This window comes from Aspergillus undulatus, assembly GCF_047715775.1.
Source record: "Aspergillus undulatus strain CBS 261.88 unplaced genomic scaffold BDV17scaffold_64, whole genome shotgun sequence".
Classification (NCBI taxonomy): Eukaryota; Fungi; Ascomycota; class Eurotiomycetes; order Eurotiales; family Aspergillaceae; genus Aspergillus; species Aspergillus undulatus.
The window spans coordinates 86269-112533 of record NW_027396668.1 but is presented as its reverse complement, the minus strand read 5'-3'; the positions used below and the strand labels follow the sequence as shown (position 1 = coordinate 112533).

The 26265-nt window shown below is 52.1% G+C and overlaps 10 protein-coding genes and 1 non-coding gene across 11 annotated transcripts; 6 read left to right on the top strand and 5 right to left on the bottom strand.

Moving 5' to 3' along the window:
* Positions 1–552: 552 nt before the first annotated feature.
* On the bottom strand, positions 553–2724 carry BDV17DRAFT_207185 (Zn(II)2Cys6 transcription factor). The gene is made up of 3 exons (XM_073755355.1): positions 2458–2724; positions 2312–2404; positions 553–2258 (listed from the first exon to the last, which is right to left on the bottom strand). Exons 2-3 carry the CDS (start codon positions 2386–2388, stop codon positions 677–679), a joined length of 1659 nt encoding a protein of 552 aa, XP_073611531.1. The 5' UTR covers positions 2389–2404; positions 2458–2724; the 3' UTR covers positions 553–676.
* A 1-nt stretch (position 2725) lies between these two features.
* BDV17DRAFT_207180 (uncharacterized protein) lies at positions 2726–3743 on the bottom strand. The gene is made up of 2 exons (XM_073755354.1): positions 3427–3743; positions 2726–3371 (listed from the first exon to the last, which is right to left on the bottom strand). Exons 1-2 carry the CDS (start codon positions 3647–3649, stop codon positions 3106–3108), a joined length of 489 nt encoding a protein of 162 aa, XP_073611530.1. The 5' UTR covers positions 3650–3743; the 3' UTR covers positions 2726–3105.
* Positions 3744–4439: 696 nt separating this feature from the next.
* Positions 4440–5403, top strand: BDV17DRAFT_295188 (uncharacterized protein; the record flags this gene model as incomplete). Its single annotated transcript, XM_073763006.1, has 4 exons — positions 4440–4480; positions 4542–4635; positions 4694–5098; positions 5185–5403. 4 exons carry the CDS (start codon positions 4440–4442, stop codon positions 5401–5403), a joined length of 759 nt encoding a protein of 252 aa, XP_073611529.1.
* On the top strand, positions 5305–5646 carry BDV17DRAFT_207168 (uncharacterized protein). The gene has a single exon (XM_073755353.1). It carries the CDS (start codon positions 5406–5408, stop codon positions 5586–5588), a length of 183 nt encoding a protein of 60 aa, XP_073611528.1. The 5' UTR covers positions 5305–5405; the 3' UTR covers positions 5589–5646.
* An 809-nt stretch (positions 5647–6455) lies between these two features.
* Positions 6456–7029, bottom strand: BDV17DRAFT_295187 (uncharacterized protein; the record flags this gene model as incomplete). Its single annotated transcript, XM_073763005.1, has 2 exons — positions 6456–6745; positions 6801–7029. The coding sequence occupies 2 exons, from the start codon at positions 7027–7029 to the stop codon at positions 6456–6458; spliced, it is 519 nt and encodes a 172-aa protein (XP_073611527.1).
* Positions 7030–7909: 880 nt separating this feature from the next.
* BDV17DRAFT_295186 (putative nucleoside-diphosphate-sugar epimerases) lies at positions 7910–8775 on the top strand (the record flags this gene model as incomplete). Its single annotated transcript, XM_073763004.1, has 3 exons — positions 7910–8169; positions 8226–8325; positions 8386–8775. 3 exons carry the CDS (start codon positions 7910–7912, stop codon positions 8773–8775), a joined length of 750 nt encoding a protein of 249 aa, XP_073611526.1.
* Positions 8776–9297: 522 nt separating this feature from the next.
* On the top strand, positions 9298–9416 carry BDV17DRAFT_t129. Its single transcript has one exon. It is a non-coding gene; the product is annotated as a tRNA-Leu (tRNA).
* Positions 9417–12670: 3254 nt separating this feature from the next.
* On the bottom strand, positions 12671–14869 carry ste7 (MAP kinase kinase Ste7). Its single transcript, XM_073755352.1, has 4 exons — positions 14285–14869; positions 14073–14230; positions 13463–14000; positions 12671–13412 (listed from the first exon to the last, which is right to left on the bottom strand). Exons 1-4 carry the CDS (start codon positions 14570–14572, stop codon positions 12819–12821), a joined length of 1578 nt encoding a protein of 525 aa, XP_073611525.1. The 5' UTR covers positions 14573–14869; the 3' UTR covers positions 12671–12818.
* A 605-nt stretch (positions 14870–15474) lies between these two features.
* Positions 15475–20215, top strand: spt6 (chromatin-remodeling histone chaperone SPT6). The gene is made up of 4 exons (XM_073759066.1): positions 15475–15830; positions 15903–16079; positions 16143–19791; positions 19848–20215. Exons 1-4 carry the CDS (start codon positions 15657–15659, stop codon positions 20096–20098), a joined length of 4251 nt encoding a protein of 1416 aa, XP_073611524.1. The 5' UTR covers positions 15475–15656; the 3' UTR covers positions 20099–20215.
* A 307-nt stretch (positions 20216–20522) lies between these two features.
* On the top strand, positions 20523–23781 carry BDV17DRAFT_207048 (oxysterol-binding protein related protein OSH3). The gene is made up of 2 exons (XM_073755351.1): positions 20523–20705; positions 20767–23781. The coding sequence occupies exons 1-2, from the start codon at positions 20670–20672 to the stop codon at positions 23539–23541; spliced, it is 2811 nt and encodes a 936-aa protein (XP_073611523.1). The 5' UTR covers positions 20523–20669; the 3' UTR covers positions 23542–23781.
* On the bottom strand, positions 23500–26045 carry BDV17DRAFT_273970 (IFRD domain-containing protein). The gene is made up of 2 exons (XM_073759065.1): positions 25542–26045; positions 23500–25447 (listed from the first exon to the last, which is right to left on the bottom strand). Exons 1-2 carry the CDS (start codon positions 25727–25729, stop codon positions 24175–24177), a joined length of 1461 nt encoding a protein of 486 aa, XP_073611522.1. The 5' UTR covers positions 25730–26045; the 3' UTR covers positions 23500–24174.
* Between the last annotated feature and the right edge of the window lie 220 nt (positions 26046–26265).

Here is a 26265-nt window from a genome sequence, read left to right as displayed (position 1 = left end):
GATTTTCGGGACTGCTTTCGGGCTGAGCACTGGCCGTTGGATCTTCTATCTTTGATACGAATTACACTGCTCATGTATGTACATTCGTCAGCCCTCCTTGGCTCCGTTGCGTTGGACTGCGGGGGGCTCGTGGCGGAGGCTTAGACATAGTACGTACTATACTCTGGGTAAGATACTTATCTGCCTAGGCTGGTTTTCTTCAACGCCGTTCTAGAACTCTTCAGGGAATTAGGCTGACGGCTTTTGATTCGCTATGCCGTATCTATGTGGAGCTTGATTTAGATGAGGCCTGACGTTCATGGTCATGGCTGAAGGGGCTACGGCACACTACCCGGTCTGTGGTGAGGACATCAGTGCTGTGCTGTTCTGGGTAAGTGGAAAAGTGGCAGCGTCGCTTGTGTCGTGCGGTCCTGGGTTTAGGTAAAAGTTGAAGTTTGTTGTGGTCCAGGAGCAAGTATGGAGGGATCGAATATCAGCTGGAGCCGGCCGGCCATGAATTTGAAATTAAATTTGGTATATACGATCTGAGAAGAGAGGAAATAATTCAAAGGGCAAAGAATAAAAATCCAATTCAAGCAAGCACTGGAATCATCGGGTATAACCACCAAACCACCAAACCACCCAAAACATGCCCCCTCCTCCATACTCTGTCCAGATTCATACCACCCATAGCTCCCTACCACTCAACAAACACACTCCTCATCCACCACGGCCCATCCACGCCCTCAGGCTTCATATAAAGCACAACCTGAGTCGGATTCTCCAACTTCTCCTTTGACTGGATCTCCTCATACACCCGACTCAAAGAGCCAATGTCCCTCTCAGTCATAGGCGGAGTCACGCACTGGCTCTCTTCAACTTCGATAACGAGCTTCGCGACCCGCGCGTAGAGCTGTGCGTCCCACATCCCTTCGCGCTTAGAGTAGTGCTTTAAGATAGTTAATGCGCGGCGCCGGATGGAGGGGTGCCGGCAGCGGCAGGAGGCGTAGTAGAGGGGGCCGATTAGTTCGCCTTCGAGGGAGAAGGATGAGGCTGGTGAGGCTGATGTTGATTCGAGGGTTGGCGTTGGGGCTGGGCTTTTGCCTTTGTCAGAGGATGAGGATGAGGATGTAGATAAAGAAGCCCCAGTAAGACGGACGACCTCCTCAGCGTGAGAAACGACAGTCTCAAAGTCCGCCGTGTAGTTATCATACGCGTCTTCGTCGCGCGCTAACACGACCAAAACCCACAGAAGAGCCGTGTGGTAGTATATCCGTAGCAGGTAAGAGGCGCACAGGTCCGACGTGCTAATCTTCGACCCAAGCTTCGAAAGCAACTTATCATGCGACCAGCGCCAGGCAGCCATTTCCTGACACAGCGCCTCCTGCTCAGCTTCGAAGGAGAGTTGCAGCGCTGGCTCGCGCTCTTCACGCATGATCCCGACGGACCGGATGAAGAGGAGGGCTTTGTTCATGAGGTTGTCGAGGTGGGATCTTGCCTCGAGCATGTTGCCGTATACCATTAGGCCCGCGCTTGAGCGGGTTGTGTCTGGTGATGTGAATTTCAGGGGGATCAAGAGTCGGCCCATGAATGAGGCTTGCAGGTTCAGTCTCAGGAACAGGTCGCGGAGTTGGAGGTATAGCTCGCTGGTCCAGGTCGATGACGAACTGGACTGCTCGTGTTTATGGATAATCCGCAGGCCCGCCTCGATATGGTCCAGTGCTTCCTTCTGATTTTCCCTCAACATCTCAAGACAGACGAAGAGACAACACGTCGTGAGGGTTAAATCAATACTCTCCCCCCGCGCAGCAGAGAGCGACTTCACCAGCGTCTGAATAGACTTATTATACTCCTCCAACACAAACCGCTCAGACGGCGCCGTTCCCGAACCATCCTGCAGCGCAGCCGCAGCCGTAATCTGAACCCTCGAATGCATCGCCCCGATAGCAGTCATAGCATGCCGCACACTAGGCTCGCGCTCTCCAAACTGCGGAATAAGATACGACCACAGCTTACTGTCGTAGAACCCCGCAAAGGCCGTAGACGTCCGCGTGTAGAAGAAGTCGACGTAGCGGCGCTCGGTCCGCGTTTCCTGACGCAGGACGAGCCGGTGGTCGGCGCAGAATGTGTCTCTGTCGATGGGTTTATGGCGCTCTGCGATGCGCGCGCGCAGTTGGGCTTGCGAGGCGTTGTCGGGGTCATACCCGTCGCATTTCCGGCCTGATTTTAGGCATTGTGCGCAGGAAGGCTTTTCTTCGGTGCATTTTACGTGGCGGAGTCTGGTCTTATTAGTATTTTTTTTCTGGAATATATATTGATGAAGAGAACTTACTTGCAGGTGATGCAGCCGTTGCGCGATCGGGGGCGGGTGACTCGTCTGTTGGTGCTGGTGCCGGTGCCGGTGGCCATCTTGGTCTTGATGTTTCTGAAATAAAGATTAGAAAAAGAGATAAAAGAGTCTGAGCGGGTTAAGAATACGAACAACAAGTGCAAGCTTCCTTGCTCGCGTCACTGACTCGTGGACGTGCGTTGTGGCAGAGCGTTAGGCAACTGGAGTTGTCAGTTTCGGCCCCAATCAGCCATCTCGTGGGCCGTGCCAGTGCAGTGGCTGCGCCCTACTCGAACCGCCTGTCACCATCCCTTTTGCAGGCAATGCAGGGAATACTGGAGGCCTGGATTGTCTCTCCAGTATTGGTCGAGAATCGAAGGAATTTAACTTATTCCAAGCGGCGAATGTGAGGCTGAGTTAGGGATTATCGTTGGTTTGGTGTGGTATTAGCTTGGGCCTTACAGGCGTAGTTGCTAAGAAAAGGAACGCTAACATGAACACACAGACACAGACACACAAACACACAAACGCCGTGAACATATGAAATAGTGACCCTGAACTGGAAACCCTAACTCGACAGCGATATCCCGCTCACTATGCGCGCAGTTCTGCCACGGGGCTCTCTGTGCCCAGCTCCGACATGTGTTGAGGCTTGCCATTTCAGCAGACGCCACTGCTGCGGCGACAGCTTTCTTGCCCTTTCTTCGTTCCCAGAGAGCCCATGCGATCGATCCAAGAGCAATAACACCAAGTGGCACCCCAACTCCGGTTCCAATCGCTGTGTCATGACATTCAGGTTAGTCGGCAGTTGGTTGGGTCAGGCACGTGTCGTTGGAATTTGAAGTCTGGTCGTCTTGCATCTGGCTGAGCAAGGTGGTGTTTGCCAGGAGACCGACCCCGGGCAACGGGTAGCCGGTGGCGATTGTGATGCGCTCCCTGCCATTACCGCAATTCGTTGTCCCGTTGTTGGCGCCTATCAAGCCGCAGCAGTATCTCGACTCGGGTTTACTGATATCGAAACTGTAGTTGATGATTGAGCTGCCTCTGTCCGGGGTGTCCTCCCCTAGACGGGTTAGTACCCTTCAATATGCTCTTGATGGGTTGAAGAAAGGACTAACGACAGTACTCAGGGCAACCCGAGTCCCAATTCTGGTTCGTACATGCTCCTCGCGATATTACGTAGGGCTGCACCTCAGTAGCCAAGCAAAGACCATTCGACAAGCAAATGTCTTGGTAGCCGCAACAAGAAGTATATCTTTCGCCTGAGCAAGGGACGTTATTCGGAGCGAGATTACCCTCGGGGAAATAGCATGGCCGTTTCTCGCCGGTGTAGTCATCCATGGCGGGTGGGGATCCGGCGCAGGAACCAGCGGATGCGAAAGTCTGGATCCGGGGAAAGGGAGTCAGCACGTCTATGGAGGCTCATCCGTCCAGGACAGGGATCCGCCTTCTGAATCTGTGATTGATTAGCCTGTGAAGCGGCTGAGGCCTGGATGTGCAGCAAAAATGCGCATTCTTAGTCAAGGAACCCGGAGACTCACCAAGCTCTTGTGTCAGGTTAGGGGCGCCGCGGAAAAGACCGCGTGAGGAGGCTCGTCAATCGTAAATGGTTGGATGATTATGCTGATCAGCGCTGGCATCGACGTCTGTTGGAGCGAACAGTACCTGTCCAGCGCAGCGAGGGGCCGAGTTGAGCATAAATCTGCCTTATCACACGTCACCGTGCTGTTAGATGCTGTCTATCTTGCCCCAGAAGCAGTAACACACTGCGCTGTGTCCGGGTTGCACGACACCAGGCCAATCGCGGGAGTGGGTGAAATCCTCGCTGCAGGACTGGGTTTGATCAGCGCTCAACGAGGCTGTGTTTGGATGGCCAAGGTGACGGCGTCAACAGTGGCTCTTGGATTGCGGAAAACGAACCACCTCAGAGGCTCAGTCGAATATCAACCTGTCATCTCATTTAACTCTCCCAGCATGTCGTGTTTTCAACTCAAACGATGTCCTTCCAAGCCCTCGAATGCTGAAGATACCTTACTGGTCGTGTAAGGACTGATTGGGTCGACAACGACGTTCAGGACACTGTGGTCAATCTTCAGCAAAGCCCACCACTCAAGGATGTCCAAATAACAACATGGCGGCCCTAGAGACCGATCTGCACGAGGCATCTGTGATGTGATCTCAGCCGCAGGACCAGATCGAGAACGCAGATAGTCGAGCGAACCTCTATCTACAGCCTCGCGATCGGCGCGTTCAGCTCGAGCTGGTCGAATATTAATGACGCCGATGGACTAACGAGACACCAGACAAACGGTGATCATCGCAATGGGGTAAGTTCGGCCCCCTTTCTATTATGATTGCCATGAGAGTGCCTGAAAGAAAAAGCAGGGTGAAGTGAAGGTTATCGCATGTCTCACTGCCAAGAATGAGAAGGATGAGGTATCGCTGGATGTTTTGCGGTACCTCAACGTTTCTGTTCCTGATAGGAATTTCTCAGACATGAGTGTCGAGTATGGAATGGTGCTGTATAAACCGGACGGGGGCGTTTTCACCGGAAAGGCCAGTGATTGTGGCTATGACCGCGACGAAAACCTGGAGCGGTCCATCTTGAATGCTATCCCCGAGGCTGATCGGAATCTGGACATATTCGTTCTGTTTCTGACCACAGCTGAGAAACTAGAGGAAATGCGATCGACAATCCAAGAGGCTGTGGATGAGACCCGGGAAACCATCGATGAGGGCAAAAACACGATCGAGCAAACACAGAAGAAGAGCGGAAAGAAGCCGCTCCCTGTCCGTCTGGTTGAATGTGACCACGGCCACCTCCCCTCACGAAGGATATCCTTCGCCTGTGGGAGGCATATGCGTATCCCATCCAGACTGCTGTTAATGACATGACGCACTTCCTCCTTCATCCGCTCCATGAGGCAGGAAAGAAGTCTTCGCCGTTCGTCACGGTCTACTGCAATAGAGAAGGTCCCCTCGTGGTTGCCCAAAACAGTCTCGAGACCGTCACGACGCCCTCAATCCGCCGTACTCCGCTAACCGCTCCAACTGTGCTGCCGACGGCAATCCCTTCAAGACTATCACAGATGTAGCAATGGAGCATCAGATACAGGAAATGGAGAATAAGTTTGAGCTCCTTGTTCCGTACCAAAACCCGTTCTATCCGACACCGAAGCCCTGGACTGCGGTCGACAGATGGATGAACTCAATCTCACTCTTTTACCTTACTGACTCGTTTACCCCAGAACATTATAGGGCTCTTGAGAGGATATCTTGACTGAAACGAGCGCTGAGAAGAGCGGTCCTGATTGGGAGAAAGTAGCCTGCTTTGTGCCGTGGACTAAGTGGTCTAATGATGGAAGCATAGAGGACTCCACTTGGGATATATTTCGGTCAAAGAGACCGTACAAGGACGATCCAGACTATCTCGAGATGCCTTTCTTCTTGATAGACTGGCAGTCGGCCTCCGATGGGACGGTCATAGCCGTGGATCCTGACTAGTCCTTTGGACTCAGTGGGGCTGAGGGTGAAGAAGGGAAGGAGAAGGCGCAGAAGCTGCTGGAAAATGTGGAGGCTCCGGAAGTTAGGGGCTTCAAATATGGGAGGATTAAAGGGAGAGAGACACATAATATTTTCCAGAACCTGTCAATCGCGAATGGCTTAGTCGGGTGATGAGGCCGGGTTGGCCGGGACATGGAAGATTATGGACTTATATGGACGCTGGGTTTCTCAATGAGAAAAATTAGACCAATCCCCAAAGCAATGCAGATGGCAGAACGAGCTGCCATATACTGAGTATCTCTCTCGTCAATATCCGTCGGCAAGCTATCGTTCTCTGTGACTGTCGAAGACCTAGTACTCGTCGTGGACCTCGTTGTCGTCGCTGTGCAGTATCCATCACTACCGCACCGTTCATCTGCGTCACAACACTCGTTCTCGCAACAGCTTCCAGACTCATCGCATGCTCCAACGTCGCAGCAAATCTCGGTATCGGGATCATAGCAGCTCTACGAGGCCGCGCAACATCTCTCTCCTAGCGGACAAGACCACGCGTTATCCCCCGTCGTGCAGCAAATCCGGTCCTCAGGATCGTAGCACTTATCCGCGCCGCACTCTTTATACCCTTCGCGGCAGCATCCGTCTGTTACGCAGGTATAGCCCTTGTCGCAAGTTGTTTCGTCTTCAGGACAACAAACTTCCTCTTCGGGGTCGAAGCAGCTATCGGCGCCGCATTCCTGGTGGCCTGTCGGACAGCAGCCTGAGGACGGCATGCACTCATATCCAAGTTGACAGTGGGTACCGCGGGCTCGACAACATATTTCTTCGTCTGGGTTGTAGCAGCCATCGGCGCCGCAGCCAATGTTGGGCTTATCGCAGCATCCGCCCTCGGTGCAGTTCTGATCGTTTTCACAGCGGCGCCGAGGGGGCATCTATCTACATACCATGTTAGGTCCCTTTGGCCTGCGAGTTGGGTCGATGGAAGACTTACAATGTCCGCTTGGGCATGTCGATTGTCGCGGCAGCAGGGCGAGGCCGTCAACGCGATCAAGACCTCTTGCAAAGTGCAGACTGGCATTCGATCTTGAGTCGGCAAGACGGCTCACACCGCCATTTTTGGGTTTGGAGTCCAAAAGCGAATGAGTTGCGAGCCTGGGCTCAAGGGCGAGGATCGGCGTGAGGACCGTCAACAGACCGAGAATCATGCACGTTTTAGCCATGTTGATCTTTAGTCTGCATACGATTGAACACGAAGCCCAGGTGAAAAGTATTCAATCCCCAAGCTCAGTAGACGGCAGCGCCGCGTTGATCTTATAGCCTCGTGTTTTCAAAGGCATTATTCTCTTCTGGCACTGGTCAATTCCCGTGTACTGTTGGCTCGATGGAGCCTTACCAAGCGACCTCGTGTTCGACCCCGTAAAGACTCGGTATAACCAGTAGCTGAGCGATATGATATTGTTTCTGGCCGAATTTTGCCTTTTCAGTTCAATCGCCCGCTTGGCAGGGTTTGGACAGCTGTATCTGCGCCAGCTTGGGTTGCATCTGGTGACCCGTCGTCGAAACTTAATAGCTCTGCGAGCTCATCTTCACAATCGCAATGTTGACTCTGACAGGCTTTGTGGGGTACAGAGACGCGTGGGGCAATAGAGGAGATCCTTTCGGCTTTCAGGGTCTTTTTTTCAGTGTAGATCTTTTGTGAGGCTCTTCTCCTTGGAAGCAGCCCTGAAATGAGATCGACACATCGTTGAAATTGATCATTGGCCGCAAGTTACAACCAGAAAATATCCAATCTCGATCCAGAGTCAGACCAAGAGAGATGGAATCGACAGGCTTTAAACCCGTCGATCTCCGGTTTTCCACAGCCTCAACCGGAGTCCGGAGTAAGTCAATGAAGAGTGGAAGAAATGAGCTGAGAATGGCTGATGCCAAGACAAGCCTGTCCGGAGTTATCGAGACCAGTCGACTCGCTAGCTCCAGTCAGCATTCCGGTCCACGATCATCAACAAAGAACTATAAATCCCTTTCCTCCCATACATATTTCAGAGTCCGCCAGTCACCTCTTAAAAAGCAAATAACACCGACAATAAAAACATCAACACCATGCGCCTAATCCTAACAGGCGCAACCGGCGTCGTCGGCTCCGCAGCCCTAAACCACATCCTCAACCTGCCCGCGGGCGAGATCTCGGCTCTATACATTCTTAGCCGCAGCCCCGTGCCAATGGCCGAGAACAAGCCGAACATCACGGTTATCCAGCACAAGAATTTCAACGAGTATCCGCCGGATCTCCTGGAGAAGTTGAAGGGTGCCGATGGGTGTATTTGGGCGCAGGGGATATCGCAGACGCTTGTTTCGAAGGAGTACGGCACTTTTACCTAACCACTTGATGTAAGGTTGCTAAATCAATTCGTTGTAGGGATTACGTCAAGATCACATTGGATTACCCGCTCGCTGCGGCAGAGGCGTTTTCAAGCTTATCGGACTCGTTTAATTTCGTTTATGTTTCTGGAGAAGGGGTATGTCCCTTTTCCCATGCCGTGGTCACCCATCCAAACAAACCAACTAACAAGAAAAAGGCAACCCAATCCCCCAACTTCTTAACCCCCCTCTTCGGCCGCGTAAAAGGCCAAACGGAAACCGCCCTCCTGGAACTCTCAAAGAAATACCTCAGTCTAAAACCCTACAACGTGCGCCCCGCATACGTAGACACAGCAAACGACCCTGAGACACGAAAAATCCAGTCTCAGCGGCCAGACCAGCAGAGCCTCAAAATGCGCTCGCTGCATACGATTTTTGGACCCGTCATGCGCAATGTCTTTCCGAAGAGTGACTCGCCGACGCAGTTTTTGGGGAAGTTTTTGACGGATTTGGCGAAGGGGGATGGGAAGCCGCTCTCCGGGGAGGGGGTTCAAGGGGCCGGAAGGATTATTCCGAATGTTGTCTTTCGGGGGCTTTCTGGGCTTTGATCCTTGATTGATGGTTTGGGCTGGTGGTGCTGGCTTGGGTCGAGTTGAGCGGGCATGTGCTGGGACCATATTCTGGAGTTCGGGTTGTTTTGGGGTTAGGGTGTATAACTTGGAGTGTCTTTCGTACTACATACTGAGTGTCTATAGAGGTCTATAATACTGGAAGATAAGCAATAATCTCAACTTGAGTACTTCTGAGTCACCTCCAGCTTATGAGGACATCTCCCGTCTACAAAGCAAAACCCTCAATGGACCAGGTGCGAGCTGCACTGATGATTAGTGCAATCCGGCGGGGAGATATAGTTGATAACTTGATATGGAGTTGTTTCTGGAGAAACGGCAGGCTGCACACGTTTCGGTGCAACTTCTTCTCTCATTTTTGTTCATTGGACCTCGTTGTGTGGGAGGGAAACGAGACTGGTCGCCAATGTGAGCTAAACAGTTATATTACAATTATTTTGTACTTGCTCTATCATTGGTTAGGCTCCTGGGAGCAAAAAGTAAATTAGCTTCTTAAGCGAAGGCAAGATGGCCGAGTGGTTAAGGCGCTAGTTTTAGGGTCACGTACTGTCAAAGTGCAGTACGTATCCCATTACCACCACTAGTTCGAAAGATCGTGGGTTCGAATCCCACTCTTGTCAATTCAATCGTTCCTTATAGATTAATTTTTTTGGACGGCGTCAGCCGCTGTAATGCATGATGGCCGCCGGGTGGCTAGTACGAAAGGTCCAGTTCGATTCTAAGTCATGTTATATTCTTTTTTCCTTTTTTCATGGTCTTATATTATGTATGGGCCCATGCCGCTTGACAATCCTACAAGGCAGGCAGGTGATGGATTGCTCTGCTAAAGGCTGAATGCACCCTGCCGATTTATTTAATCATCACTGGCGTGCCTTCTTGCTACCTATCTTAGTTACGCCTTCTGGCATTCATAGTCACGTTTCCCGTCGTTGGAATTCGATCTCGAACGTCAGACCCGCCCCCTAACCTCAAAGCCGCCCTGTTCACTGCCTTGCATGACTGTGCTCCGGTTGCTGAACTTTCAATGTTCAAGATGCTTTTCGAAAATCGGTGAACTGAGGTAAAACATGCAACGAAGGGACCGGGACTCCATTGCAGGCTGCTTTCAAGCAAGGCCGGAGGGATATAGTCGACCTTTTGCTGAAGCAAGGAGCCGACCCCAATGCCCGCGTCGGGAAACATGTAGAGCGGTCTGGATGCGAGCGACTCTGCTGTTTGTGGCGAGAAACGGAGACGGTGATATCCGGCGTCAGTTGTTTAGGTGTAGTGCTGACCCACGAGTTATCAATCGACGACTGACTGTGGTTGATGAGGTGAAGCGAGGAGGCTTTTTGAATGATGTCTTGCAGATGTTGGTTGATTTTGGTTGGCGAGACAGATTTGGTGAATGGGTTAGAGGAAGAAAAGAAAGCCTATGGGAGGTTGTAATCTTATACAGTAGGTAGGAAGTGGTCATCCTTGTGTCTTTAGTCCCTTCCTCTATTCAACATCAATCATTTTATATCCGCTCGATCACACAGAATGTACTGTTTGGCATCGCATCTTGGATGCTACCTCCTCATTGTAATCATCCTAGTAAAAAGGAGCGAAATGAAGAAAGAATGGTATGTTGGATTCGGATCAATATCCCCCTAAGTGGTTTACTCCAAACTTCAACAACTTACTAATTAGTCCAGTTTTGAAGGCTGCACTATGGGCAAGCATGACCAGCGAGCCGATTAAGCGCCAGCCTCAACATCCACTTGTGAGGAAGTAGTATCAGTAGTGGCTCGAATGGCTGCTGACGAAGACACAGGCTTTGACTAAGATAGTGGTCTTGAGGTTGTCAATGGAGTCGACGTCGGAGTTTGAGGCTGTGCTGGCGCGGTAATAAACCCAGATGCTAAAGGGATTGAGCTCGTTGGTGCCGGTGCCTCAGCGCAAGTCTCGTAGTTTGGGATGAGAATCTTGCGTTCGCCGGCTGGGTTAACGACGTCCGGGTTCCAGGCGATGAACTGGGGGAGCGAGATCCCGTTTGAGTCGGCGATGTACTCGCATGTCTCGTCTCTAGAGATTGGTTTGACTCATTAGATACGGATGTGGTGGTAGGTTGGAATTGGATCAGTTGAGGTTACGTACCGTTCAACAGGCCAGAAGAATGTGCATGTTTTTATAATGTTCGGTTGACGCGGGTGCAAAGATGTTGGCAAGGCTGTTGGGAATGCTTCTGTACGCGTTGTTGGTGTGCCTTTGATTGCAACGCAGTACCAAGTGTCCGGCTACAAATTTCGTGTCAGAAACTTGCGTGAGTATTTCCAGCTGTCAGAGAAGGAGAAACTCATACCTTAATATCAGAACACTCCTTGCCAACAGACGGGTTTCACGCAGTGAAATCCTTCGCTTCGAAAGTGCCAAACCGCAGAACAAGCAATGGACAAGTATCGAACTCGCTTGCTTATATCATGCGGTGCACTCCTTCGCTGTACTATAGAGGACAGCGCAGCAGTTACAGTTGAAGGCACCGCAGCTTGGCCCTTGGGAAAAGCGGCAACACAGTAGTAGTACTGGTCGCAGTCATCTTCGAGCGCAGGGTTCCAGTCGTGGAGAAGCTTCTCAGTCAGGTAGTAGTACTGTTCGATTATTGTCTTGCAGGTATCGTCCTGATAGAGCAATAAGTTAGCTAAGTGGTTGAAACCTGGACGGTTTAGACGTAGTGTTACCTTCTCAGCTTGGTAGTAAGCCTGACAGCTAGGAGCCAGTCACTTTAGGTTGGTGAAGGAGTGAAAGTAGGTAAGTCTGTGGGAAACACTGTCACGTTATGGCTTGTGGGTTCTGGGACTGAGATGGTACTACCAGAACTTGAAGAGCTGGTCGCGTCAGAAGAACTGGTATCGCTAGCGCTCATAGTCTCGGTCGTCTTTGTGGTGCTCGCGGTGTTTGCGCTAGTGCTGGTAGGAGCAGGCTGAACATCCTTGCCAATACCAACACAATACGCATAGTTGGTCCAAAAATTCGACTCGCAATTCTTCTTCAACGACGTGTTCCATTTGTAGAAGTCGTTTAGGGAGATGTCAAACGATTGCGCTATTCCGTAACGATTGCCACCTTTCTTGGCAGTGTACCATCTGTCACAGTTGGCGACAGTTCCAGGGCGAGTAGGAGTGGTAGAAGAGGTTTCGGAGGGTGGTACGTCCTTCGACGCATCAGATGTTCGCTGGTTGTTGCGGCAAAGGCAGAAGTGAGGAGAAAGCTAGCATTAGCTGATGCTTGAGTATGTTTGAGACGATGATTGTCAACCCCGTCCAGGTAGAAAAGAGCTGGAACTGAAATCGAGGCGTAATGGAGTTGGTAAGTAGAAGATGAGAGGGAAACATTGAAGGGGAGTAGATAAGGAGTCTATGAGCAGATAAATAAAGGCTGTGGGTGAGTAAAAGTGCGGATGTGAATAACTTCTTCAAACTGGGTTACCTAAAATACAGCCATTTAGTTACAAGTGATGAAGAAAAGTAGGTTTGACCTTTCTAGACACTGCCCCTACCAATTCATCCATGCTCGGCAATTGAAATGGTGTGAAGCTTCACTGTTGAGGATCACAATAAAGCTTGAGTTCACTCAATCATGGCACGTGACAGATGTAATGTGTATGGGAGTGATGACCTTGGGTACCTTAGGTAGCTCTATGAGGATGATTTGCAATGACGTGTATTCTTCGCTGATTAATCTGCACAGAGGGGCCAACGTGGTTTGAAAATGCCAATCCAAATAGAACAAATGCATGAGTACCAGACTCGAGATACAGAAAACATGTGAGATGGCAAGTACTAGAGTTCTTCGAATCATGAGGAGAGCTATTCCCAAGCAGCACAAGCAAAGAGAGAAGGAACAAAAGAAATGGGGATAAGGAAAGTTACAGGTAAAGGAAGGGGAACAGGAATGGCCAAAGAACGAGTACGCCCTACCGATGCAAATATCATCAGAAACGTGGTGGCCCGTGGCATATGTAGTTGCGGGATTCAGGGTTGATGGTGTGAATCATAGCCGGTTTACACTTGCCCCGTCATGTGGTCGCCGCGCCGCTGCCAGGATGAGTTTGAGGTCGGAACTCCACCGGCGGGCGACGGAGCGGCGCGGAAGGGCAAAGCCGTGCTCTGCAAAGGCATTCGTGAATTCGTGTTATGTGAGCTGGCTGAGCGAGATCCTATAGAAGACCGCATCGGAGCCAGATTAGAGCCCGATTCAGGAGTTCGGGAGGGGCGACGAGTCGGCCGATGCTCATCTTGTTTCGACTCAAGAGAGAGATGCTCCAGTGAGGTTGGTGGCGGGGAGCGGGTTGACCGCGAGGAATAGTGCCCTGAATTCGTGGATACATGTCCACGGTGGTGGGGAGGAATGTCATGGACCACATTGAGAGGGATTTCGCCAGTTCCGGAGCGCGAGGACTTGCTGGCCGCGTGCCTTTGCGCATGCACAGGTGACGGGGTCTTAGCTGGCGATGATGATTCCTTACTTTCCTTCAGGGACTTTGGTGCCGGGGGTGCCAGGTAAGACTTCCGGTTGGACCGTTCCATCATGCTGATTGCCCACTCTTGAAGGTCGACTGGGGTTCGCTTGGCGGCTTGGAGGAATGCATCCTTCTCCTGTATAATGTGTTAGTAGGCGAAAAGTCATGGGTGTGGAAGGTACGAACGTATAGTTCGAGTGGAGTAGGTCGTTCTTCCGACTTCTTGAGTAGACATTTTGCCACAAATTCGTGTAGAACGGGCGGAAAAGCGTCACTTCGAGGCAATTTAGGAGCGGGCTCATGAACGATTTGCTGCAGCAGATCCAAAATGCCCATGGGTCCCGCGCTGGCCCGGTCTCCCGCAGCGGAATCGGACGCATCGAACGGGAAGCGACCAACAGCCAATTCCATAACCGTCAAACCCACACTCCAAACATCCGAGCGGACAGTGTAGGCACCACCCTGGATGCGTTCAGGCGCCATGTAGGTTGAAGTACCAACAAATGTGTCTGCAATGGAGTTGACCGTTTCTGTAGCGACACCAAAGTCGCACAGCTTGATGTTGCCTCGAGAGTTCACGAGAACATTGGACGGTTTGATATCACGGTGCATGATACGATGGGCTTCGTAAAGATACACCAAACCCGCCAAAACAGACTCAGTGATTTTTCCCAGCACATCAACACGAATCGGTCCGAAATCCTTGGAGATACGATCAAGAGATCTTGACCCCTTAGTTAGCTAACAATCTCGGAGAATGATAAGTTCCTAGTTCAGGGAATATGTCTAGACATACCCGCAATCCATATACTCCATGCACAGCACGATATCTCTTGCTTCGTTCTGGAAGGCCCCATAGAATGTCACAATGTTCGGAGAATTGCAATCGTGCCCGACTTGGAGCTCTCGCAAGATCTGCTTTCTGACCTTTTCTTTCGCATCGACCCGGATGATCTAGTTCTATTGTCAAAAAAGCTCCCAATTGATATCATACGGAATGTTCTCTACCTTGCGAGCCATGACGACCTTGGTCGAAGCATGCATGACTTTTGAGACAGTTCCTCCATTTCCAGCACCAAGTTCTTTGAGAGTGACTAAGTCCTCGCTGCGAAGGTCCAACCTGAACTCCAAGCCGATTTCCAGTGTATCTGTGCGGGTACTCTCAGAGTTGCCGACGACTCCAGGAACCTGAGCATCGCCTTCAGACGGTTTCGATTCAGGCTTCGGGGCAGCGTTCAAGGCGAGGCCTTTGACATTTTTGCGCTTCAAAGTTCGGGCTTTGAACTGGTCGGCCATGGCTGCGGCGACTGAGGGTCGACTGCGGGAGGGGTCGGCTTGAGGCAGGTAATGGAGGGAAAGGAGAGGACTTTCGTCAGAAATCAACACCGGCGAGCAAGCTGTACACTTTGCAGCGGGCGCCTGTCAGTTCGAGGGCAGCTAGTTCGTGAACCAGCGAGGTGGATTGTTCGTTGGGCGCTGAGACGCAGACAAGCGCCGCGAGACCAAGCCAGTGAGGTGGGGTGCTCCCCTGGACCCAGCTGCGACAGCCGGTATCAGATAATCTCTTAAAGTTGTTCTAAAGTCCGCCAAGTGGAGATCGACACGCTTGAGAAGAGCTCGGGGTGAGGAATAAATGAAACGAAATCGGTGGCCCGGGGATGTGAGGAATATCCGGTCGATGGGACGTGGATGGGCGGGCTTGGGACTGTCCTAGGAGCGTGGATGGTGGAGCTTCGGGCGGAGATGGAGGAAACACAGGCGCCAATACCAGCGGCTAGCGGCCCATTTATTGGCCAAATATTGGACTGAATAGAGGCAAATTGGCAAGAATAGGAATAGTGAGGTGAATTATTTGAGATGACAAGAGGACCATGAGTTTGCCAAAGTCCATTACATTTGGTTCTTGGCTGGAACCATGAACAAAGGCGAACTACCTATTTTCATATTACGTTCAGTGATCTGGACTTGAAAAGAGGTTCGCAGCAATAAGCAAAAAAACGCAGCCTGATAAGTCAAACAGACGGCGAGACCAGCCTCAAGGCAATGGAAAGAGGTTCGAGAGTCTGATACGAGGTGATAGGTACAACGCACGTGATAGCACCACTAGCCACAGAGCTCTCAGTGCACTGAAGGCGGTGAGTTCAGTTGAGCCACCCATCGGCCAGAAAAGACCTCCGCCAACCAGGCATCCATACCGGAACCAGTCGTTCTTTGAGCGTCTGACCAGACTCTCACAGCGCATTGCCCTCTCTTACCGGTGTCACGGCGTCAGTAGTGTCTGGTTTTGATCGCATATCAGACGCTTATCACTTCAAGCTCCGCAAGATTCCACATTGTATCATCACAAGCTATCTCCCGTCCCAGAAAGTCCGACAACACGATGAGCGCCAGAGACTTTGTTGAGGGGGAGGCCCTCTTGGATGACGAGGAAAATGAGGAAGAGCTTGTGGACGACTACGGCGAAGGTGGGGAGCGCGTCGATAGGAGTGGCAAGCACTACGATTCCAGCGAGGAGGACGAAGATGAAGACGACGATGAAGACGCAGTCCGCGCCGTAAGTTCCTAAACCTGCATTACGTGACGCGCTACGAATCTGGATTGTGCATGCTAATCTCAGGTGATTTAGGTCCGAGAAGGATTCATCGTCGACGAAGACGAAGAGGAGGAGGAACGCGCGCAACGCCGGCGAGAGAGAAAAAAGCGAAGACGCGAAGAACGAGAACGAGAAGACGAACATCTGGACGAGGAAGATCTGGAACTGATTGGTGAACTCGATCCAGCCCGATCCACAGCTGCTGCAGACGTATGGCCTCTCCGAACTACACCTCCGCCCATTTTCCAGGATGAAATGCTAAACAAAACATAGTCAAAATTCAAGCGTCTAAAGCGCGGACATAAAGGAGACTCACGGCAAGCAACGCAAGGCATCGATGACATCTTCAACTCCGACGAGGAAGATGAAGCTGCGACTGGCTACGGCAGGCTTGCGCACCGGCGGCCTGGTGATGAGATGGACGATTTCATTGAAGAAGATGTGTTCTCGGACGACGAACGAGACAGAGAACGGGAAGATTTGGAGGTTGCGCGTCCCAGAAAATCGCTCGGCTTCGGAGCCACGGATACCACTGGTCTTGATGAGAACGCTCTTGAAGACATGCGCGCAGCTTTCGGAGACGGCCAAGAATACTACTTCGCTCTTGCTATGGAGGAGGAAGAAGAAGAGCATGAAGAAGACATAGAAAAGCACTTGGACCTCAAAGATGTCTTTGAGCCTTCGCAACTCGCCGAGAAGATGTTGACCGAGGAGGACAACCAAATCCGATTGATCGACGAACCAGAAAGGCATCAAATCGCTCGAAAACCTTACCGCAATGTTGTCTTGACAGAAGATCAGTTCCGCGAGGAAGCCGCTTGGATTGCCAACCTCATGCTCCTGAAGAAGCGCATTGAACCGGAGCTGCGCGAACCTTTCCAGCGCTCAGTGGCCAAGGTGCTCGAGTTCCTTGTCACCGATGACTGGGAAGTCCCATTCATTTTCCAGCATCGCAAGGATTACATGATTCACACCGTCAAGGTTCCTCTAGACGGAGAGACAGCAGATGCCGACTCGGGCTCACAGTATACCATCAAAGCGGAGAAGTTGCTGAACATGACTGACTTGTGGGATATTTTTGACCACGACCTCAAGTTCAAAGCCTTGGTTGAGAAACGCAACACCATACAAAGGACCTATGACAACATTCGGTCGGTTTTCTCCGTCGACGACCAAATCGTCGAGGAAATGTTGCCCATCGCCACTACAATGGAGGAGTTGCAAGATATTCAAGATTATATCCACTTCCAATACGCTTCACAGATCAAGGATCTGACCGTCACAAACGGCGATGCCGGAGAATCTCAGAGGCGGAAAGCGCTCACGAGAAACTTCTTTGACCGGGTTCGCAATAGCAAGGCCTATGGTATGGTGCGTGGATTTGGTATTACAGCTGATGGATTTGCCCGAAATGTTCTGAAAGAGGGCCGTCGTCAGTACACGGAAGACCCATCTGAGCGCCCCGAGGAGATGGCAGATGGGCTCGTTGACAATGACTTTGGCAATTCATCCCAGGTAACCAAGGCTGCCAAGAGCATGTTCGCAGAGGAAATCGTGATGAGTCCAAAGATGCGCAAAGCTATCCGACAGGCATACTACATGAATGGCGCCGTGGACTGTTTCCGTACTGAAAAGGGCTTGCGGCGCATTGATGAGCAGCATCCATACTACGAGTTCAAATATCTCAGAGACCAACAGCTAAGCGATATTGCACGAAGCCCCGAGCTGTTCCTTCGCATGCTCAAGGCGGAAGAGGAGGGTCTCATTGAGGTCAAGGTTCGCTTTGAGAATTTTGAGAACTTCCGAAAACGATTATATCCCAAAATCGAGTCCGACAACTACAGTGAACTTGCAGACTCCTGGAATCGCATGCGGCGCGAAGTCGTTGACCTTGCTCTTGGAAAGCTGGAGCGTGTCATCAATCGCAGCGTTAAGGAGAACATCCGTCAAGAGTGTGAGAACCATGTCGCAAAGGAGTGCCGGGAGGCATTTTCTCAGCGCTTAGATCAAGCACCGTATAAGCCCAAAGGTATGGTCTTGGGTACGGTTCCCCGCGTCTTGACGTTGTCGACAGGTACTGGTACCGTCGGCCGCGACCCGATTCATTGGGCATACGTCGAGGAAGATGGCCGTGTGCTCGAAAACGGCAAGTTCGTCGACTTGTCTGTAGGTGACAAGGATCGCGGTATCGCCGATGGTAGAGATGTGGACGCTTTGGTTGAACTTGTGAATCGTCGTCGCCCGGACGTCATTGGAGTGTCCGGGATGACCCCTGAGACTCGGCGACTCTACAAGCTTCTCACCGAAGTCGTGGACTCAAGGGATCTGCGCGGCGCGCTATACACGGATGACCGTGATGACGAGGTCAGTGACCGGTTGGAAGTGATTATCGTTAACGATGAAGTGGCACGACTCTACCAAAACAGTGAGCGCGCGAAGAAGGATCATCCCAGCTTCGCGCCCCTCACTCACTACTGCGTGGCGCTTGCCAAGTACTTGCAGAGTCCTTTGAAGGAATATGCTTCTCTTGGACGGGACGTCGTGTCGATACAGTTCAAGCCAGGCCAGCAACTGGTGACACAGGAGCTACTGCTGAAGCAGCTAGAAACTGCGTTGGTCGACATGGTCAATCTGGTCGGAGTGGACATCAACGAAGCTGTTTCCGATACTGCGACGGCCAACCTTCTTCCATATGTCTGCGGACTTGGTCCACGAAAGGCAGCGCATCTTCTCAAAATTGTTAATATGTCCGGTGGTGTGGTCAACAATCGGCATGAGTTGCTTGGAGTGGGCGTACAGTACCCAGCCATGGGAGTCAAAGTATGGAACAACTCCGCCAGTTTCCTCTACATCGACTTTGAAAGCGCCGACGCAGATGCAGATCCTCTTGACAACACCCGTGTGCATCCGGAAGACTATGATATCGCTCGCAAGATGGCAGCGGACGCTTTGGAGCTAGATGAGGAGGACATTCAGGGAGAAACTCAAGAGAACGGGCAGGCTGCTATTGTGCGCAAGCTGCTCCGCGAAGACGCTCAGGATCGCGTGAACGATCTGATCCTTGAGGAGTACGCAGAGCAACTGGAGAAGAACCTCAACCAGCGGAAACGTGCCACGCTCGAGACAATCCGCGCGGAGTTGCAGCAGACTTACGAAGAACTGCGAAAGCAGTTTGACTACCTCAGCACGGACGATGTTTTTACAATGCTCACTGGTGAGACAACAGAGACACTTGCGGAGGGCATGGTTGTGCCGATCTCAATCAAGCGCATCAGCGACGACCATATCGAAGGCAAGTTGGACTGCGGCATCGATGCCCTCGCTGGGGAGTCAGAAATGACCGATCGCTACGATGTCCCAGTACGAGCGCTCTACTCACTCCACCAGACGGTGCCAGCGAAGGTGATGTTCCTGAACCGCAAGGCCTTCACTTGCAATGTCTCGCTGCGAGAAGAACAAGTCAGCCGGCCATCTCGGCCAGCCGCCGACCGGATACATGCAGGCGAGTGGGATCATCGCCAGGAAGCCCAGGATCGAGAAGCGCTCGAAGCCAAGACACAGAGCGGCGGACGCACAATGCGTGTCATCAAGCATCCCCTATTCCGCCCATTCAATTCCACGCAGGCAGTGGAGTTCCTTGGGTCGCAGAGTCGGGGTGATGTGGTTATCCGACCGTCCTCGAAGGGTCCCGACCATCTGGCTGTCACATGGAAGGTTGCCGACGGCATCTTCCAGCATATCGATGTGCTGGAATTGGACAAGGAAAACGAGTTTTCCGTTGGGCGTACGCTGAAGGTCGGCGGACGGTTCACGTACAGTGATCTGGACGATCTCATCTTCAACCACGTCAAGGCCATGGCCAAGAAGGTGGACGAGATGATGCTGCATGAGAAGTACCAAGAAGGCAGCAAAGATGCCACTCGTACGTCACCCCTTCTCCAATACTTGTTACCTAACCGAGTACTAACGTGCATTCAGATGAGTGGCTGAATACATATGTCATGGCCAATCCGCGACGGTCGGCGTACGCGTTTTGCATTGATCCCAAACATGCGGGATACTTCTTTCTCTGCTTTAAGCCTGGAGCGCAGGCGCAAGTGCAGAGCTGGCCGGTGAAGGTGATCCCCCAGGGCTACGAGCTGCAGCGCAATCCCTATCCAGACATGCGGGCGCTGTGTAACGGATTCAAACTGTTGTTCACCAACATGCAGGGTGGAAGGCGACGTTAAGTATTGGGTATTGGGTGCTCGGTCTACTGTTATTCTAGCATCATTTCTTCTATAGTGTAACATTTCCACATTTTTGCGCGGGGACAGGGTTTTTCAAATATATTGCATGCAAGACCATTGCCGAATGAATAAAATCCTTAGTATTGATATAATTGCAAAACAGCTGAGTCTTCCGGTTCCTGGATGCTTCCCAGGCCATGTGACATCTGCCAAAGCCAGTTCCTCGGTGCGTCTCGGAGGCTCCGTCCCACAAGGCTCACTGGGCTCTCCGCATTGACCGGATGGTCACAATTACATGCTTTCTCTTCTCATTTCTTCCTCTCTTCCTTACTTAGATCCCCGACCTCTTCTTGTTCCGTCAATCGCTCGGTAGTAACTGCATACTTATCCCCTCCACCCCTCTCCCGCTGTCAATCCCGAGAAACCGCTCCACTCGTCCAGGCACTGACTTAATCCCCTTCCCCTCCTGATCCCCCACTTCACGTCAGTCGCGCATTGATTCAGACCCTTCCGCCATCATCGGCCTTTTTGCTTTCGATCGGCGACTTTTCTGTTGCTCCCTCGTGCAGCCATGGCGGCCATGGAAGAGCTGGAGGTCCACAGCAAGGTAGGACACCATCGAGCGTCGATTAGGAGTCACAGGCTGACCTACTATTGATCTCTCTCAGTCCTACTTCGTTCGCTGGGTACCTGTCAGATCCAATCATACCATTTCCTGGAGCATCCAGCCGCATAAGAAGTCGCTCAACTTCGGCGTTTTCAAGCATCCCGGTCAATCCGGCGTCCTCAGCACCCCGAATCTGTCCTCGTCTGATACCCCGAGCAATGATTCGAACGAGAACCTCGCAAATGGCGGCTCTAACTCGCGCCAGAATACCTCGGCTTCCGTTACTGACAAGCTGACGGCCATGGGCTTGAAGCAGATTCGATGGGTCGGCAAATGTGAGGCAGACAAGATCGTTAAAGGGACGTACGATGTGCCCCCGAGTGAGGGCGGGAACTATGCGCTCGTTTTTGACAATACGTTTTCGAAGCAGATATCCAAGACTTTGACTCTTGTGCTTCTAACCTATCCAACTGCTCAGCCTCCGCAGTCGGTTCCTACCCCTCATGGCGGCAGTCAAGCCGGTGAGACCGACTCTGTATCGTCGCGCAGACGGCGGGGCAACAGCCTTATGGCCAAGATGCCACCGCAGATCCAAGTTCAGAAGGAAGGCGATACCGCGACCACAATACACACCGGTCTTCTGCTTAAGCGTCGCCGCAAGCGCCATCAGGGATGGGCACGCCGGTTCTTCTCGCTCGACTTCAATACCTCTACATTGTCCTACTTCCACGATCCAAACTCCACTACTCTCCGAGGTTCAATCCCGCTGACTCTAGCTGCTGTGGCTTGCAACGAGAAGTCGCGCGAGATTTCTATTGACTCTGGCACTGAGGTCTGGCACCTGCGTGCCCGCAATGATCCTGAGTTTTCGTCGTGGAAGGGGGTTCTTGAGAAAGCATCATCTTCCAAGAACGTAGATGATTCTGGCGGTCATTCACCGAGACTCCTGCACCCGGGTACGGCATTTCAGTCACCGGCTCAGCGTCAGATTAACGCTGCTGAAGAGCGCGAGTGGTCGCAAGTCGAAGGCCTAGTCAGCAGACTTTCGGGTTCCCGTGACACTGTCCGACGCCTGGCCAAGGACACGGATCCCAAGTACATGAGCCCTGGGCCTCCTCCGTCCCGTGGACGATCCGGGCGATCGCCCAGCCCTCATCCGGGGGAGATTAACGGGGATGAAAAGCGATCGTTCTGGAAACGCAAGGCTTCTAACCCGTCCTCCAAGCTGTCCGCCCCGAGTGATACGTCACTCGATCGAAAGCCATTCGGGATGGCAAGTGTAGAACAAGCCAACGATACGCATGAGAGCCTCATGGCTCTTTTGCGCGACCTGGATCAAGTCGTTAGCGAGTTCGGGATTTTGATCATGGGGAGCCAGCAGCGTCGTCACCCGCCTGAGCTCACCGTGCAGCCGCGAAAGAGCTTTGAGTCGGACAGGTCGGAGGAGTTCTTTGATGCCGTCGATGCCGCCGACTCCCAGCTACTTACTATCAAAGGTGATAGTGATGATGATGATGATGTTTCAGTCGCGGATGCTCCCGCAAGCAACGCTGTTAATGATGCTCCATCTGATAGCGATGATGATGCCTCAGAACCCGCAGAAACCGGCGCCGCCCACGATCAATCCTCTCCACTATTCCCAGCGCGGCCGAAGACCCTAACTCCCCTCCCACTCGATACCGTCTCGCGCCGCAACAACATCCCAGCCCCAACGGTGATGCCACCCAGCTTGATCGGTTTCCTACGCAAAAATGTCGGCAAAGACCTTTCTCAAATCTCAATGCCCGTATCCTCCAACGAGCCACTCTCCATGCTCCAACGAGCCGCCGAAGTCATGGAGTATTCCGCCCTCCTCGACAAGGCTGCACAAGTCAGCGACGCCAACGAGCGCCTCCTCTACGTAACTGCCTTCGCCCTCTCCTCCCTCTCAAGCAGCCGCATCCGCGAACGAGCAATCCGCAAACCATTCAACCCCATGCTCGGCGAAACATTCGAGCTCGTCCGCGAAGACATGGGCTTCCGCTTCGTCTCCGAAAAGGTCTCCCACCGCCCCGTCCAACTCGCCTACCAAGCAGACAGCAAAGACTGGAGTATCACGCAGTCCCCGCGCCCGTCCCAGAAATTCTGGGGCAAGTCCGCTGAAATCGTCACGGAGGGTAAACTCCGCATCACCCTCCACCAAACAGGCGAGCACTTCTCCTGGGCCCCGGCGACTTCCTTCCTCCGCAACATCATCGCCGGCGAGAAATACGTCGAGCCGGTCGGCGAAATGGCCGTCCTCAACGAAACCACCGGATCCCGCACCCTCTCAACATTCAAAGCAGGCGGCATGTTCTCCGGCCGATCCGAAGAAGTCACCACCAAACTCCTTGACTCCTCCGGCCGCGAATCTTCCCTCGGATTAACAGGCAACTGGACCTCAAACTTAACCCTTACCCCCTCCAACACCAAAATCTGGGCCGCCGGCCCCCTCGTCTCAAACGCTCCAAAACACTACGGCCTCACGGCCTTCGCGGCCGCACTCAACGAAATCACACCCCTCGAGAACAAGAAGATCCCCGTCACAGACTCCCGCCTGCGTCCTGACCAGCGCGCCCTCGAAGACGGCGACGTCGACCGCGCCGAGGAAGTCAAAGTCCAGCTTGAAGAAGCGCAGCGCACGCGCCGCCGCGAGATGGAAGAGAACGGGGAGAGCTGGGAACCGAGGTGGTTTAGTAAGGTTGCTGAGGCGCCCGATGGGGAGAATGTTTGGCGGCTGAAGGGTGGGAAGGACGGGTATTGGGAGGAGAGGAGTAGGGGTGGGTGGAGTGGTGTGACACCTGTTTTTGAGACTTGATATGGGGTTTGGACTTTCGATGTCTATTAGTTCGATGCGACTTGTTAGTGAATTCGATTGCATCTGGTGGGCGGAGGGAGTTAGGCTTGGGAGGGAAGGATGGACGAACTAGGGTCGGCGGATGGATATACGCAATGATATGATGTTGATTTTGATGTTGATGTTGAGTTAGATCTGGGGATAGATTCTTTTATTTATTTAGCTAGCTAGCCATATGATCGTGCAAGCATGATTGTCAATTAACTGTCAGGCGCATCTCGATATATATATCTCATGGCATATCACAATTTTTCATTCATTAACCTTTTGATAATCAATTCAGCCAACAAAATAAATTTCTAGAATAGATAAATAGAGGAAGCAATAGTCTCGAAGCAAGTCTTTGTATTGGGAAATCAGGTTTTGATTAGCAAGATAGAGAAGAAACAAAAGTCTTGAAAACAACATGCTACCGAGTATAACCAGGAGCTATATAAGCCGGCCGACGACCAACCGCGGGCGGCCCAGTAGTATAGAGAAGCCAGAAACAGCGTATCAGAAAGCGACATCCAGTGAGGACGGTGTATATAGCAAGAAAAGAAAAGAAAGAGAAAAGCGAATCATTAAAGAAATCCTCAGTCCTTATGCTGAAGTTCAATCCTCGTCAGAATACCCATGGATTTCCAACCGCCGTCCCTGCCGCATCTTGTGCGCCTTCTTCGGCGTATTCCTGCCACTGTTATTGTCCTGCATGCGAACCATCACAACAGGGAGAATGATATGAACGGCCCGGTTCCCCTGGAAATAGTGCACGGCGAATCCGCCCTGCAAGACGCGGCGCAGCGAGGCCAGACGGATCCATTTCCACCAGCGATCGATATGCACGACGCCCTGCTTGCCGATTTTGACGGTGAGTTTGTTGCCGTAGTGCCTATTTGTGTCCTGGTCGATGGCGGTGTTGTACATTGGTCCGCGGCGCGGATTGGCGACCGTTGTGCGGATGGATGCGAAATTGGCATGGAGGCTCTTCTTGTCGCGCTTGCTAATGCGTTTCGTGTGGACTGTTGCGAGGGATTGGAGCTGATCTTCAAGCTCGGGGGTGTTGTGGTAGGCGTTGTAGCGCTTTATGAGCTTGGGCCCTGTGCTGAGGGGTTCATGTTCATCTTCGGAGTCGCTATCGCCGTCGTTCTCGTTGTCGCTGCCTTCTTCTTCGTCTTCGTCCTCGTCGTCTTCTTGAGGCGTGTAGCTTTTTTCGTAGAGGAGGGCGATGTTTTCTCCAGCTGCGACTTGGACGCTGGGTTCGCTGCTTGTGAGCTGTTCCATGAAAATCTGAACGCAGTCTTCGCTCTCGCTTTCGAGGTCTTCGATCTCTGTGGCCATGAAGCCCCATTCCTGAAGGGCTGCTGTGACGCAGGCGCGGTCGTCTTGCGCATCAATGGACTGGCCGTCTGACGCAACTATATCCAGAAGGAACGTCATCTGGTCCTGAATACCTTCGTCTCCTGCACCACCGAACATGGTGCATGTCCCCAGACAGTGGATCGCTGCCGCCTTAATTGTGACTGATGTCGAGTCGCGAATTGCACGGGTGAGTAGGGGCTCGGCGTTTTCGAAAATGGTGTCGTCCTGAGCTGTAATTACAAGCAGCTCCAAAGCGCGAAGTGCGAGTGTTGTTTCACGAACACTGGTCTCCGATCTGATACTGCGGAGAAATGCAGCCAGAAGATCAGGGACCTGGCGCCAGATCTGCTGGAATACATATTTGACCTTGGCGAGCCGGCAGAATGCAGCGTAGGTTTCTTCACGGCCAAAGACGCTGCTGCGCTTTCGATCTAGAATGTCTTCGATAATTTCTTGAAGTTCGCTGATCCAGTCAGTACTACTGTCCTCGACGTCGACACTCTCGAGGTCATCTAAGGATCCGAGGCTAAGGAGGAAGCGTTAGCTCGTTGTCTTTGGCTCTGACAGTATCTCGAGACACTAGAGAAGATAAGCATGAATATTCCATGAAATAAACTTACCTCATCGTATCGTCGCTGGTATTGCCTGCGTCCTCATCGTCCGACGGCTGTCTGCTTGTATTTCGGGACGACTTGGGAGAGTTGTGGGCTGAGTTGGTGCGCGAGGTGCGCCCAGAACCCTCCTTAGAGGCGGCTTTGCGCGAGATGGTCTTGCCGCTCTCTAGAACTTGGCGACGAAGATCGGGCATGTTGGCGAGCTTCTGGATAAAGAATAATAATCTATCCAGGCAACTGAAAGGAGGAGCGGGATGCTTGTGGTTTGCGCAGAAAACGGCCCGTTTAGGCAGAGATGGGTGTCGAGTGTACAAGGATAGATAGGAAGTTATCGGCCCAACTATTCAAACGGTATTGAGTGTGTGGAAAAGTCGGTGGATTTTCGAGAGACGAATAACATGATAGATCTGAGAGTTGACACTGATAGAAGGGCTCAGCACAGGAGTTTTCCACAAGACGGCTCGAATTGTAGAGAGAGATAGAAGGACGAAGAAGGTAGGAAGATGAAAGGAAGAATCAATTAGAAGACTGACTCGAGTGAGCAGAATAAGTTGAACGTGCCGGAAACCTTGTCCAGTCTGTCGACCTTAATAGGGTTCGTTAACGATGACGTCGCCTTCCGCAAACTTTTATTCCCGTCCACAGCATCAACAACAATGTGGTGCAGAATTCTGGACTTGTACAAGGCAGTGCACCTGGACATATTAGTCGAGACCAACTTTCCAGCGGA